Below are 15,969 nucleotides of genomic sequence, written 5' to 3' on the forward strand. Positions count from 1 at the left end.
AGCCTTAATCGTGTCCAGGTTTTAGCTTATGCACAATTAGAAGCAAAACGAGATCCCTTCTTGCTCATACATACAAACAAAACTTCAATGAACATCGAGGTGTCTCTATCATTTGCTTAACAGATTAGTCAAGTTGAAATTTCCTGCTCTTAACAACTCCCGATTTGTAAGTTTTTAATAAGTGTTTTATTTGTCTTATATTTGGTTGTTGCCAGATGATGCTGCGGTTAAATCGGGCAAACGTTGCTTGTATCAAATTTCTTTTCACGTGCCCAATGTTAATCTTTGAAATTAAAGTTGGGTAATTATGGTATTTTTAAAATGAAATGAAAAACTGATATGTGCATTAATATAAAAATTGAAGAATATCATCTACATTCTAGAGTCTAGACTGTCAACTATAACTTTATAAGAAAAAAGCCAACTGAAGTTATAAAACCGATACAAATAATGACCACACAAACGCCATGGAAACTGTCGTAAAAAAAAGGCTGGTATCAGAAAAATAGCTGAAAAGCATATTTTTTGTATCTTATTGTTGGTGTAATAATAGAAAAATTAAATATTGCAAATTCACACTACAAATAAGCCAAGGGATTTTATTTCAGTATTAAAGAGAAAGTATATTATCTCTTGAACTACTGTAAAATTGCAATAACACTTTAAAGTTGAAGACCGATTATAGCCCTTATAATGCGTCGTTGAAGTTGGGATTTTGATTTAGAGACTAAGTAACAGTTATTAAGGTTAACACGTAGTTACGTAAATATATTAGTATGATACAATTCTTATTTTCATATACGTTTAACCTTTACTGTGACTTCTTTCAAATAATACTCAAATGCAAAGTAATGTTTATTACAAATGCTTTGCACATTATATCGTAAAACGAACGAATTCAACAATTTGGATTCTTACAGTTTTGTTATTATACATTGGCGAATGCCTATACTGTTTTTTTAAAGCAGCATATCGGCTTCCACGTGACCGACTCCAGATTCTATTCTTTTTGTATGTTCTTTTGATCTGATATTGAATAGTTAACCTAAGGTAAATTTTTATAAGACTTTTTCTCTGCTATTTACGTTTATAGTTATGCAATTCTTTTCTAACTTTGTAACAGATATCTCTATAATTAAAATCTTAAGTAACATCAGAAGTTATTTTTGAAGCATTTTTAGATTAAATAGTTAAATATATTTGTTGCTTTTATGTAAGACTAAAATATATTAGAAACGCCACCTCTCATAAGATGATTTTTTTTACAAAGTTGCGAGTCGTTTAATTTTTGTCTTAAGCTTCCTTATTAATGGTAATACTACTTATTTCCAAAATTAGTAACCAAATATTTTTCCAAAACAGCTTTTAGTTACAGCACTTTTATATAAACTTGAGAAGCACAGTTAATAAACACACACAAATTGAGGATGAGGCACACTGAAACACTGTTGTAAATCTGTGAATTTTAATTTTAAAAATATAGAACATCACAAAGATACAATTTCTTTACATCTGAACATTTCAATCCAAGAGACATTCAGTCTTAGATCATTAAATCAAACCAGAACTCACACACATGTGGAATTGTGTACTTTCTTCGTGCTCCTACAACTAGGTTTCTTTTACTTATCAAGTATCAAGCTTTTCCTTTTTAGATGGTTATTTGGGGAAGAACCTCTTTCTTTTCATCTTCAAAACTATAGTACCACTGTTTATATCTCTACATATCTACTAACTACAACATTACACAAAAACTTGGCTAACTTATAGAGTGCTAAATATGTTTATGTAATACATTTTAACATTTTGATTTAAATGGTAAATTTAGTAATTAACAACAATAAATGATAATTTACAATGCAGAATATATAAAACAAACTTTTTTCATTGACACCCGTAAGCCCCATGTCTACACTGTAATTCCCTCCTCTTCCTATGCATTTGTTTCTACAGTTTATGCAAACAAATTCTTATTCACCTATACTTTATTCTCCTGAACATTCTAGCAAGTACATTAGGAACTTTTTTGCATTTCTTCATATTTTTGATGTTAAAATTTCTGGCTAAACAGTGAAAATCTTTTTTTTCGTTTAAAAATATACACAAATTACTTTATATATTTTTCTTATATCAACATATATACTTTACTCAGTTGGACGGACCTAAAACATCCAGTATTCAGTCACTCCTTTAAAAGTACAATATCACTGTTTTTCTAGGTCAAAAACAAACTGTTTCATTTTGTTTTTACTTCAAATTTATATGACTTTACTCACTGCTGGTATGCAGCACCAAATGAGATTCTTGCACCATTTATTTATATGTCCAAGGCACCATTTAAATCTTATCATAAAGTAAAGATATATAGTTAAATTTTATTTACCTGTTACAATGATTTGTTTAAAAATTTTTAATTTTATTTGACAAAAATTGATTGAAGCTTAAGTTTTGATTTAATTTCTCTCATTACAATAATTTTTAAATAATTACATATTTGAGATAAAAATCAATAACAATAATATTTCCTTATAAGTTAAGTACACAACCTTAGCAGTTGAAAGCCATTGCACAAAACTTGGCATAATACATTTTCATACTATCCACAAGATTTACCCAGTGGAAGAGGAGGAGGAGGGAAGTAAAGTAACTTGTGAATATCTTCTCATTTTATAAACAGTATAAGCTTCAAATGCACCTTAGAAGTTGAAGATAACAATAACTATACAATATATTTCATAACCATCACCCACATATCAGAACAAACTATGTGTCCCAAGCAGGTTATCAAAAGTGCTTATTTTTGTACCCATTTGTTTTTAACAATTTATCACAATAAAATCTTTTCAGATCGAACAAATAAATACTTTCTTAAAACCTATACCATCTTTTCTCTTAATAACATTACACATTTATGGATTTGTCTTGGATAAAAGAACTAAGTACATCTAACATACTGTACACTTAATTTTATTCCTGGCTGGAAAACAGTGGGTATTGGTCAAATCACAAATGAAACTAGTCTCTGTTTCAGAACTATAGAACAAACAAATTAAATTATGCTTTCAGTTCAATCATAATATGAATAACAAACCATTCTTAAGGATAATTTATCATTTTTTTGAGGCCTGATATTTAAATTTGAGCTTCATGATGCAAGTTTTCAATTTAAATTAGAAGTTTATCTGGAAGGTACATTTTCTATACTGGTAATTATGGAATACCCTTTTATGTTTTTTTATGACATTTTGGAAATCGAACAATAATTTTCTACAAAGATAATATTATTATTATGATTATTTATTTATACAAACAAATCTATGTTGCCAACTCCAGCTGATCAAAGGAGGCTTTCCTACACAGGTTTTTGACAGATTAAATCATTTTTTGTTAACTTTATGCTATGTGTTGAAAAGGAGAGATATTATCATGAAAACTTAAACTTTAAAAGATAATTCTTTTACTGCTCTTGAGTACAGCAAGCACAGTTGATACTATTCTTACAAGACCTACAACTATACAGTGTCATGATACATATTTCTGCATCATGTCTAATAGCTGCTATCACCTGTTCTTAGTTTATAATACAACTTTTAAAGAAAAACATACTATATGATGACACTGATTATGCAAAATTACTAAGAAAGTATCCGTTTATTTACAGATACATTCCTTAGAGAACTTTCTAAAAAGTTCCTTAGTCTGAACTTTTAAACAAAATATTACAATTGCATAACCAGAATCAATAAAAAGATCATGCCAAATTTAAAAGCAAGCCAACTCCAACACAGACAAAGCAACTATTTTTCACTCTATAAATGCCTGTCATAAACAAAAGCTAGAAAGAGTCTACATAAACTTATGTATTCCTGATGCATTATATATTTACAGGTAACTGGATTTATGTTTTAGTCAATTGCTAAAATATGAATAATTTTCAGAATGTGTTTCTGTCAATATACTTATTTCCAGGTCAACAGTCATAGTAATAATAATAATGATCTGTGTTTACACAGTTGTGTGACACAGCAAGTCATTGTTTCAACTTTTCAAAAACCAGCACCAAAAATTCAAATCTCAGTTTGTTAAAAATTATTAATCACTATCATTTTATGTCAAAAATTTAAAGTGTTCAATGATAGGATGTTTCTTTGTGGATACATCTTTATAAAAATGAACTATAACATTTCGATGTTGCTAAACCCTGCTGTAAATGATGACCCTTAGGATAACCACCATCAGGCTATTAAAGACAATAATACAATTAACAGTTTTGGAAGCCAATCCAAGTAATATTATTTGCCAAGTGCCTTGCTTAGCTAACTGGTAATAATTCCTTCTAATTAACATGCAGTCACTTTCATCTGTTAAACACAATTAGTTCCTCCATTCTAGGTGATTGGTTGCTACAAGTTTGCACATTTGACTTTCACTCTTGTGCGTTACCTTTTACATCTGGAGTTCATCCAAAAGAGAAGCAGCAATGCCATTAAAGTTGGGTTCAGGGTTTGTCAAGAGCAAAATCACAACCATTGAATTAAGAAACATTAAGTTTTTTGTTTCATGTGCCAAGAGCTAATTTTCTTACCATCCTTGTGTGTGTGTGTATACCAGTATCATCAGCATAGGACAGTGGCTCAACTCACGGACATGGCAAAAAATCTAATGCAAAGCACTAGAAGTGGAAGCTGTCTAGCAAGCTCTGTCACATACAGACTTGTATTTAGTGAAGATGGGCTGAAGGCTACTGCTCATACTGCAATGATGAAACAGATTAGGCAGAACAAAAAAAAGAACTGGAGTTCAGCCTGCTCGGAATGATTTCAATTAGGCCTAAGAGACAAAGATTTACTCCATAACATCCCAAATCTCAGCCAAGAATGGAGGCAATTTCTTGTTTTGAACCTTAAGTGAAAAACACATCTCAGAATTCATATTACCCAGAGTTCGAAGTTCTGTAAGAACAGACAACAACTTGGCAAAATAGTTCTTTCCAGGTGGACGGAAATTATCCACATATGCTCGGAGGGCATCAATGTAGAATTCCTGTATTTTCTCTACCTTTTTAACTTCCACCATATGAGGGCGTTCTGCAAAATAAGGGGAATTTGGAATGTTATTTTTGTTCAGCTAAAAATATAAAAAATGCCACAATTTGTCCAAATTATAAAACACATAAAAAAGTACAAAAAATACCATTACATTTAGGTACTTTGTATTTTAAACGAACAGCTTTAAGAAAGGCATTACCTCATTCATAATTAAGTATTAAATCTTAGATTAATATACATTTATAAAACTCTCTGTAACATCTGTTTATGTTTTGCAGACTTCCATGGCATTGAAAGAATTAGCAGAGGTAATTCATTCAACTTAAGCTCATGTAAGTGATTTTTGTTTGTTTGTTATAAAACACTTACAATTAACAAACATAAACTATTTTTTGTATTTTTTTATATTCAACCTGTTTTTTATATTTTTTAATATACAATTTTAAGTTTGCAAATTTTGAGGCTCGTTATTGAATCTATTTGTCTCCTTGGGAGAAACATGTCTTTTATACGATCACAATTACTGAAAACAATAGAAAATACAACGGATTTCTGGTGACCATTTTTCCTTTCATTCAAATACAGTGAAAATGTTGTATAATATAAAAACAACTTTAAATTTTATCGTTCTTGTAAGTTCTAGAAAGCATTTTTACCTGAGAAAATTACAATGGCTGTAAGTAGAGCATACTCAGCATTGGTAACTTTTAAAAGACACATCTTCCTACAGAAGCTAAAGAGAGCATCAGCGGAATCTCCTATACTGGCACTACGGTAGTTCTCTCGCGTGTAAGGTTGGTTGTTAGCGAAGACGATCGAGTCTGTTTTTCCATCATACTTCCGAGCAGTTCTCAACATCATTACTTCACTAGAGCATGCCTAATACAATAAATGGAATTTCTCACTCTTCTTTGTATCGTGAAATATGCTAAAAGTTTAAAAAAAATAATATGGGTAACTGGGAGAAGAAAAGAACGATTCCCCCATTTAATTTGTGTGTGTACTCTTTTGATAGAATAACTGCCAAATCCTGTTTTTAACGCTAATATATGTCCGCTAAATAATACGTTAATTACTGTTTATCCTTTGTAGCAAGGGTGTGAGGGACCTTTAGGCAAGATATTACCCATGTCCCCCCCCCCCCAGTATCCACAAACTCTTCTCCCAAATTGCATTATCACCAAAAACATATCAATAACGTCTATAACAAATTACATTACATAATATTACACAGGTTCGCTCACTCGCTAAAAGTAGAGTTTTGGATGTAAAAGATCGCTATGTCGGTTCCGACCACAGAAATACTAATAATTATCACCAAAAACATCAATAACGTCTATAACAAATTACATTACATAATATTACACAGGCTCGCTCACTCGCTAAAAGTAGAGTTTTGGATGTAAAAGATCGCTATGTTGGTTCCGACCATAGAAATACTAATAATGTAAAAAAGTACATAGCTGTTTCCAACTCTATGGTTCCCACGAACAAAAGCAAACATACAACGAATTTTGGTTGCCTGGGGGTAAACAAAGTATTTATGTTTAGTTTGTAGCATCATCGGAATAATTCTAAAGTTTTAATATAAAATACCAAATTTAATACTTGTAATTCATAACGTGGGTAAATTAATTGCAAAAACACTCGCTCAGATTTTACGTTAACGTTCAATAATTACTGAACAAACTTTTAATTACTCTTTCCAAAATCAGTTTATTTCTATAAATATAGTACAATGTTGGAAAAACAGGCCTGATATAATTGATAAAGTCACACTAGAATGCAGACGTTTCCTTTTTCTACATTCCTCTTAATCATTCCATTAAAAATGTAAAATTAGAGACTGTTTTATCACTGTTTCGACGGCTTTTACTCATTAAAACCGTGGTATTAAAAAATGAAAATATTTGTTATAAATGCTTCTCAATTGTTACAGCACTATGTACTACATTGTTCTAATTTTGTTGTTAAAGCAGATGATTTGTAATTATTTTTGTAAACAAGCTGTTCACGTGCATTCATTCATTAAAGTATTTTTAAACATTGTTCGTATAATGTAACAGTTAACCTGAAGACGACTTGAAGAGAGTGGCACAGCGGTATGTCTGCGGACTTACAACACTAGAAACGGGGTTTCGATACCCGTGGTGGGCAGAGCACAGATAGCTCTTGTGTAGCTTTGTGCATAATTAAAAACAAACAAACAAAAACAACCAAGAGAGGAGTTCAAAATTAAAACTCAATTGAGTTATTATACTTAGCCGCGTCATAACTGCTCATAGAATGACTCCGAGTTTATCAAAGTACAAACTTTTAACTCATAGTTCCGTCATTTCTTGACCGATTTGAGATCTAATTACAGTTCTGGACTCAGGAGGTCAAACCCTTTTGATTGAACTATTTGACTACGCCCAAGGTCTCATAGATTAATTTACTATAATCCTGCCTACAATAATTTCAATTTGAGGGTAGGCTGGTAAAGTTCATAATGAGTAATAAATTTGAATCGGGTAGAACGCGCCCCACGCTTGTTATTGCTGGCGCACAAAAATATAGGTAATTGAAAGGGGAAAAAAAAGCCCCATAAATTAATTAACTCTATTCCTGCCTAAGATAATTTCAAGTGTCGCGGCTATTGAGAATTTCCTCTTTTTTCTTATCATAGCTAAATCTTATTTCACCGTTCTCTTTATCACTGTTTCTTTCTTATATATAAAGCTTGTTTCACTTTCAGTGGACCATGGAGTAATAACCCCGCTACCCCACCTTCCCACACCTCTGAAACCCCAATACAAACTTATATTTATCCATCAAATGGTCAAGACTATCATAACCTTTATATTATTATTGTGTGTTTTGTCAACTTGCCACAACATATAATAAAATTGACTATTCAAACCTGTTAACATCGGCAGAAATACATTGAATTGGTGATAATTCTGTTTAAACAACAACATATTTTACAACTTGTGACATTGGAAACTAACACACACAAATCCGACGCAAATACATTATTCCGAAAGCGGACACTTTAAATTTTCTTACCTTCAGAAGAGTGATTTGATCTTCTCGGAGTAAGGTATCAAACCCGGGAACACGTTTGGAAAACTCTACAATGAGTTGGACAGTGAGGATGGTAATTTCGGTAATGTGTTGGAACCTTCGAAGGTTATCTTCTTCACTATCGCCTGTGGGAAATGTCTGTCAAGAAAGCAGAAGGAAATAATATCAATTATGTTTTTTTTAAATTATTACTTCATATATAACTTGAACATTATGTGGACACGTTGAACTATGCGGCGTTGATTTCAAGAAAAATTCAAATTTTTTCGATTACATGAAAAACGCATCCAAGTATTCATGAATAACAAAAAGTACGATTATAATTTATCAAGTAGAAGGACAAAACAAACGTTTTCCATACATTTGTAGTTTAAAATTTTTGTCTCGGACATCTTGGTTTTCGTTGTATTTTTTCTTTTGTAATTTTATTATTCCCTATAGCCAGTTGATGAAGCCAAAGCAGTACTAGATTATCAAAGTGTTTTATATTCTTAGCAGTACCAGATTATCTAAGTGTTTTATATTCTTAGCAGCACCGGATTATCAAAATGTTATATATATTCTTAGCAGTGCTAGATTATCTGCTTTATATTATTAACAGTACTAGATTATCAAAGTGTTTTATATTCTTAGCAGTACCAGTTTATCTAAGTGTTTTATATTCTTAGCAGTACTGGATTATCAAAATGTTATATATATATATATATATATTCTTAGCAGTGTTAGATTATCTGCTTTATATTATTAGCAGTACTAGATTATCAAAGTGTTTTATATTCTTAGCAGTACCAGTTTATCTGTTTTGTATTATTAACAATACTAGATTATCAAAGTGTTTTATGCTATTTAGGGGAATTAGATTATTAAAGTAATTTTTATTCTTAGCAGTACCAGATTATCTGTTTTGTATTATTAACAATACTAGATTATCAAAGTGTTTTATGCTGTTTAGGGGAATTAGATTATTAAAGTAATTTTTATTCTTAGCAGTACCAGGATACTAAAAGTGTTTTTAAATTCCAGATAATTATATTTCAAAACTATTGTTTTAAAATTTTACTTTTTAAAGTAATTTAGCAAATTTTTGTTTACCCAATTATGTTCTAAGACACTATGGGATGCCACTTACAGAGATCTTTTTCAGATCTTCTTCTGAGGGGGATTCAAATTCTTCTTGAAACAGGACTAGCTTATTGATTACTTCTTCCTGGGAGGGTTCCAATGGTTTAACTTGGTTTGTTTTTTCATCTTTCTCGCAAGTATTCTCTCTCGTTGTGCTGTTAGGCTTATCCTTCTCTTTCTGTATTTTCTTTGATTCCCGTTTGATGGCGCACTGGTATTCAGGCACTACACCTAGTTATAAACAAGCAAAACGATAACTGTTTTCCCAAATTTTATAAGAAATGTTTTTTCGCTATATAACTTGAAATTATTCAATGAATAAAACTGTGTTCTACAAAATTATAATGAAAAAAATGAAAAAGTTTACAATAATATTTTTAATTTTGTATGTACAATACATTAATTTCCTCAGACTTCCACGAAAATCATTTGGAACAAACAGAGAAAAAATTATTTTAAAAGGGTTACCAATTCAAATGCAAATAAATATGTATTCAAATAAAGTAGTCTATTTTTTGTTTTGATGTAACGCACTGTATTAATGTTTTCAGTTCTCTCAACTCACAAATAAAATTGCGGGCATTGGAAACATGATACATTAAGAATATCTAGCAACTTACACTCTGGTCGCATCCCAACATTTAAGCACTTTTTTAGTCTACACTCTTGACATTTCCGTCTCATGTACATATCAATTTCACAGTTATTGCCATACTTGCACTGGTAGACCGCGTTTCTCGTAATGCTGCGCCTGAAGAAACCTGCACAGAAAAAAGAAACTTCATTCAACTTTAATACTATTTACATGCACAACCAGGTGAAGGGCAATATAAGTTATATGTCAACATTAGATACCTTTACTATCTCAAATCACGAGATATTCATTACAAGGATTTTATGTTGATTTATTAAATACAAGAAAATAAAACAGGCAGTTAAACGGAAAGCCACATACACAAAATCGAGCTGAAAACAAATTATCTTGTTTATGAGAAATTCAGTGCATCAATGACAAGGTCTTCCTCCATAAATATACATACACACACTTATGTTGATACATGTCTTCGAAGTTCTTTTTATATAATTACATAAGTAATAAAGTTGTATTATATTTATCACTGCTCATATAAAAATATGGGGGAAAATGATTAAAGTGAAAATATCTTTTTTTTTTTTTTAAACCACTGTCTATAATTTTAGCTAAGAGCGTATCTACTACATTATTATGTGACCGATTCTTAGATCTTACTAATTTATTAGTATCGAAGGTAAAGAAAATTATGTATCGGTTTAAATAAACAATCTTTCCTATTATGTACTGATTTTAAATAAAAGTTTAGAAACACAGTTTCCTTAGAGGATTACTTTATTTTTTTCACTTTATAACACTTATAATTACTGTTTTAGAATTTTACTTTTCAAAGTGTGGTCATCATCACGTAAACTGTCGTATACTGTATGAAATATTAGAAAGTATACAATGGATATCCTTTCCTTACAACAACCCATTGATTTTGTTTTTGAAATTTGAATTCAATGCTGATTTTATATCAGTTTAAAATAATATCATAAACAATACCTTTACATCCTTCACAAGTGAGCGCATTGTAGTGATATCCAGAAGCACGATCCCCACATACCAAACAGAGTTCCTCCTGTTGACGGGGAACAGGACCTTTAGTTTTCTTTTTGATATCTCCATAGCTGTCAACATAACATCCATTATGTCCACTGGTGGGAGGGCTCATTTCTTCCTTTCCTGTACAAAAGACAGTAAAAACAACAGCAAGTATTATAAATTATTTCGCAATAAAGAGAGAATAATATGTGGATTTATAAGTTTTGTTTTTGGAAGGTGGGAACACATACATAAATATGTCGCGCACCGAATGACCACACTTGTTTCGTTAGCTTAAGATTTATAAATAGTAACATTTATATTTTAAAGTGTAATATTTTGTTATTGTCTTCAGTCTTACACTTAAATTCTTCCTCTATAAACATGGAACTTTGTGCAATATTCAAAATATCATATTTTACCTTGAATATTATACCGAGTAAGGAACGTATTTTTCTCTCCTCTTTCCATTTGTTTGTTGGATTTACGCTAACTAATCCCTAATTTTGAAGTAATAAACTAGAGAGAAAACAGCTAGTCAACACCATCCACCGCTAACTCTTTGGGTGCTCTTGTCGGAGTGGAGAATGAGCTTAGATCGTCCATCTTGTAACGCACCCACGCCTCTAAGTGCGGAGCGCGTTTTTTTTTTTTTGGTATCTCGGTAGCGGGACGGGAGCCACAGGCAGGGTCGGATTAAGGTTTAGTGGGGCCCTAGGCCCAAGTAATATTTGGGAATAATAATAATAACTCACTCTTTTCTTTATTCTGCTATTTTTACGAACCATCATTTTTTTACTAGGGTGGCCAGCAAAGCCCCCGTATGGCCTATGCGTTAATCCGGTACCGGCCACGGAACCTCATCTCCACATTCTTACACACTAAGCATTGAGCTAACCCTCTCTCCTGTTGTTTTTAGAGTATATATTTAAAGTAATAATAGATATCATTATATATATATATATATATATATATATATGTGTGTGTGTGTGTGTGTGTGTGTCGATATTAGGAATGAAGTGGAAAAGGTTTTTATTAACGTTTTTCAAGGAACATCAGAAGAAACAAAATATCATGTTCCATACTTTAGAAGAAACATGTTGTTGTTTTTATATATAATGAATAGTCAAAAGTGGTAATAAAACATTTTACACATGCCTCATTTGAAACCACGCTTGGGGGAAAACAACAAAAAAGGAGAGAGAGAGAGAAAGAGAAAATACAAAAGAAACGAAACGCGTTAGTTACATTTTTGGAGTGTTCGCAATGAGAACAGGAAAACGATGCAATGCTGAAAAGTACTAATCACGTTACTTTTAAGACGCGAAGCTGCATTCTTTTACATGAAAAGTCATAACTTGTAAGAAATAAATACTAAACTTCATCATATATATGTCACATGAACAGTTTCTAAAGAGCAATCCTTTTATTCGGCCTTTCAATGCTATACACAATTGATTTCTTCTTTGATACTGGATTTCTCTGATAACATAGGTATGCAACTTTCTAAAAATACGATTAGCGGTGACATCTAGCGCCAACTTGTATAATCTATTATATTGAATACAAATTCTTACAGTAGGTTTGTTTGTTTGTAGTTAAGCACAAAGCTACACAATGGGCTATCTGTGCTCTACCCACAACGAGTATCGAATCCCGGTTTCTCGCGTTGTAAGTCCACAGACATACAGCTGTGCCACTGGCGAAAATAAAGTCAAAGGAGAGCACAAAATTTTATTTATACAGATGTAATTTATACTGTAACAATAATATAATTCCGATATTTCTTGAATAATATTATAACATAAAAGAATGCTTTTGTCAAAGCATCTTAATGATTTTATGATGTGTTCCATTACGATGTTTTTATATATCCGGGTGCAGTTTTCAAATACTTATGTTACTGTTTTCATACAATTTTATCCATTTTCATTCACCCACGTGTAATATTTGAGCGATATAAATTTATATATTAAAATAATTAGACACGTGAGTCCAATACTTCGTTCAATATAATAAGCCTGGTACTGTTGTAATGGAGAGTTCCTAAACCTGAACAAGAAATAGGCGAGAAATTGAATTACCATCACACATGTTTTAACACGAAAACCGGAAAAATTATCCTCGTGATTTGCCAGAGTTGAGATAACAAGGATAAAATCCCACCCACGTCATACGCTATTGTGTACGGATGGGTGTGGTACACTAAAATACGAAAGGTGAGTCAAAGTTCAAAGTACGCGGCCACAGTATGAAAATATATATATATCCATAAATATTACGTATACACGTACAAGAACTCAATATGAGAAAAGTTAAAGTATTATGTAACCGACTATGTTTTTTTGTGGGGGGAAGAGGAGTTTTATTTGGTGACTGATGTGGTACGGGACGTTTGAATGACGATGGTCTGGTTGTATTCCCCAACATTATTTGAACATGTATTAGATGGTACAGTTTTAGGGAAGCCAAGCTTTTACACACCAATAGATGCCATCTAGAAATAATTCCTCAAGTTTACAAAAACATCTAGAGAGGAGAGGAATGAAAAGTTCCCTTCCTACCCTATGGGGAAAAAACACCGAAGAAGGTTGTTTTAAGTACGAGGCCACTCTTCGAATTAAAACATAGCCACTAAGCAATTAGAGTTTTGTCCAAATCCCTAACGTTCAAAAAATAAAATAAAATAATAAGTCAAAGTTTCTGTAAATGTCACAATAACCATGAAGAAAATATACTTGTTCCAGCACAACATTACAGTGAAAGCAGGTGAATTTTTGCTATAAAATATCTGAATACTGAACTGGAAAAAGAGTATAAATGCAAAGTTTAAAAACCTGTCTAATAAAACCCAAATTATGGTTACAGGTAAACAGTAACTGTTTTTATATGCAGTTTCTCCTTACTGTGAGGTTTAACAATAGGGATAACAACGCTATTCAATAGGGATAATTGATGAATTTGGAGTCGTGTTTTATATCCTTGGTAATATGCTTTCTTGGTTTAATTAACATGAAGACAATTTTGGAGATTTTGTGCATATTTCAAATGACCATGTATGCATCACAAGCAGATACAAACTACTACATATGAGTGAAGCAGGGTTCCCCATTCAAAACTAAAAGCATCATCATAATACTGTACGAAAATTGTGGTTCCCCATTCAAAACTAAAAGCATTTATCCTAATAATGTACGAAAATTATGTTGATCATTGAGATAAAGACACCTGTAACTGTCGACAATTCTCAGCACGTTGCTTGCTCTTTTTTTAACAATTATATTTCTGACTTTACAGCTGTATTTACTCGTTTAGAAAGTGTAAAAGCACACTTCTGGCTTATCCTGACGAAAGCGTTTTTTTTAAGTGTTTTCATATTTCATATAACGATATGTATATGCCTGGTATGGCATTGTTTTATTCAAAGTTAATTTGTCTACTTTGTATTTAAGATCCATGGAGTTTTTTTAAATACCTGTCATCTTTGTATGAATCTTGTTTATCTTTATTGAAACACTGCTCAAACAACTTAGGCTTACAGCACGAACAAGGGTTTCTAAAGCTACGTGTGGTTTTATTCTTGTGTAACCGGTCACGAAATGTACTAGACGATAAATGTACTGCGTTCATTCAAGGCCTAAAAAATAATATCCTGTCTGTTCTGTAAATCTAGAAATGGACAAAAAAGAAAAGAAAAAGAAACCAATGTCACGACTCTTTCATGTGACCATGCCAGTCTTGGCAGGACGCCAAGTCCCTGGTTTTGCTATGCCTGTGTATGCACGGCTGACGGTCGGGAGTCAAGGTCGGCCAGCATAGACACGGGTGTGAACGGCCGTGAGCCTTTTAATCGTTTCACAACTAATAGGTAAAAAACAAACAGGTTTAAGAACCGGAATGTCGCTTCTGATTAAAATTGTATCTAACAAGACAACCAGAAGTTATATTAATAAAAATAACTGCACATGAACATGAAAATACTTTCCTACACAGAGAATACATAAAGTCTTCCATCTGTTTTACCAACCTACACAGATACCATGTCTTTAAGTAAAGATGTTGCCTACAATGAATTTTGACAAAGATGTATCATTTAAGCCCGTGAGAGATGACATTTATTTCTCCGACTTTTAATGGGTAACAGGAAGTATGAAATCCACGTAATGTTTTTTCTTTCTTTTTTACTATGCAATATAATTCTTTTTCTAAATTATTTTATCATTGATCGAAATATACTGAAATCTGATTAAAAATCTCCCCAATGAGATTTCCTTACAGTATTTACCAAAGGAAGACACACGTACAAAGACAAAAAAACTTTGTAAGCTCCCGGCAGTGCTGTTGCTCGGCGTAGTGTGATGAACACGTAAGATCAGTCCTTAATTTCTAAAAAAAAAAGTCACTGTTGCTTGGAGGGATTTTGAATTTTGGAAGATAACAATTTAAACGTTATTGACTATGTCAGTCAAATATCAATTTGCAATTGAACTAAGTCAGTCTTAGAATTAATTATCATGTTTCCAATGTCTTTGGACTTAAAAAGAAAACAAGAGGGAATCTTCAATAGCCACAACATTTGAAATTCTTTTAAGCAGGATTAGAGTAAATTAATCTATGAGATCTTGGGCGTGGTCAAATATACCAATCAAAAGGGTTTGACCTCCTGAGTACAAAACTGTAATTAGATCTCAAATCGGCCAAGAGTTTGATCTTGAAAAATTCATACATATATCATAAATGATTCCACTATGCGTAGAATTACCGGAAGGGGACACTGCAAATGTTTAATTATCTGTAGCTTTAAGATTACTACATGATTAGACGCCTTTCCTTTGATAAATAACCAACTCATCTTAAGAGGTGAGAGTGTGGCTAATCAAAAAGGGGAAAAGTCTTCTAATGTTTGACACCAGTCAAGAATTGTTTGTTTGTTTGTAGTTAAGCACAAAGCTACACGATGGGCTATTTGTGCTCTGCCCACCACAGGTATCAAAACCCGGTTTCTAGCGTCGTAAGTCCGCAGACATACCGCTGTACCAATGGGGGGTTCCATGAATCGACCTTACAGTTTTTGTAATAATACATTTCAATATATACCCCCCCCCCCCCCCCACC

General features: G+C 32.2%; 1 protein-coding gene across 2 annotated transcripts in view; it reads right to left on the reverse strand.

Moving 5' to 3' along the window:
* Positions 1-1,443: 1,443 nt before the first annotated feature.
* The window catches only part of LOC106461441 (ecdysone receptor-like), a 96,732-nt gene continuing 82,206 nt past the window's right edge, over positions 1,444-15,969 (reverse strand). For both annotated transcript variants that reach the window (XM_022388419.1, XM_022388418.1), the window contains exons 3-8: positions 10,816-10,995; positions 9,857-9,997; positions 9,244-9,467; positions 8,097-8,252; positions 5,705-5,927; positions 1,444-5,087 (exon numbers count right to left, since the gene is read on the reverse strand). In XM_022388419.1, the coding sequence (XP_022244127.1) occupies positions 4,846-5,087; positions 5,705-5,927; positions 8,097-8,252; positions 9,244-9,467; positions 9,857-9,997; positions 10,816-10,995 (1,166 nt within the window). In that variant the 3' untranslated portion in view covers positions 1,444-4,845. The remainder of the gene's footprint in view (positions 5,088-5,704; positions 5,928-8,096; positions 8,253-9,243; positions 9,468-9,856; positions 9,998-10,815; positions 10,996-15,969) is intronic.

This window comes from Limulus polyphemus, unplaced genomic scaffold, assembly GCF_000517525.1.
Source record: "Limulus polyphemus unplaced genomic scaffold, Limulus_polyphemus-2.1.2 Scaffold960, whole genome shotgun sequence".
NCBI classification, from domain to species: Eukaryota; Metazoa; Arthropoda; class Merostomata; order Xiphosura; family Limulidae; genus Limulus; species Limulus polyphemus.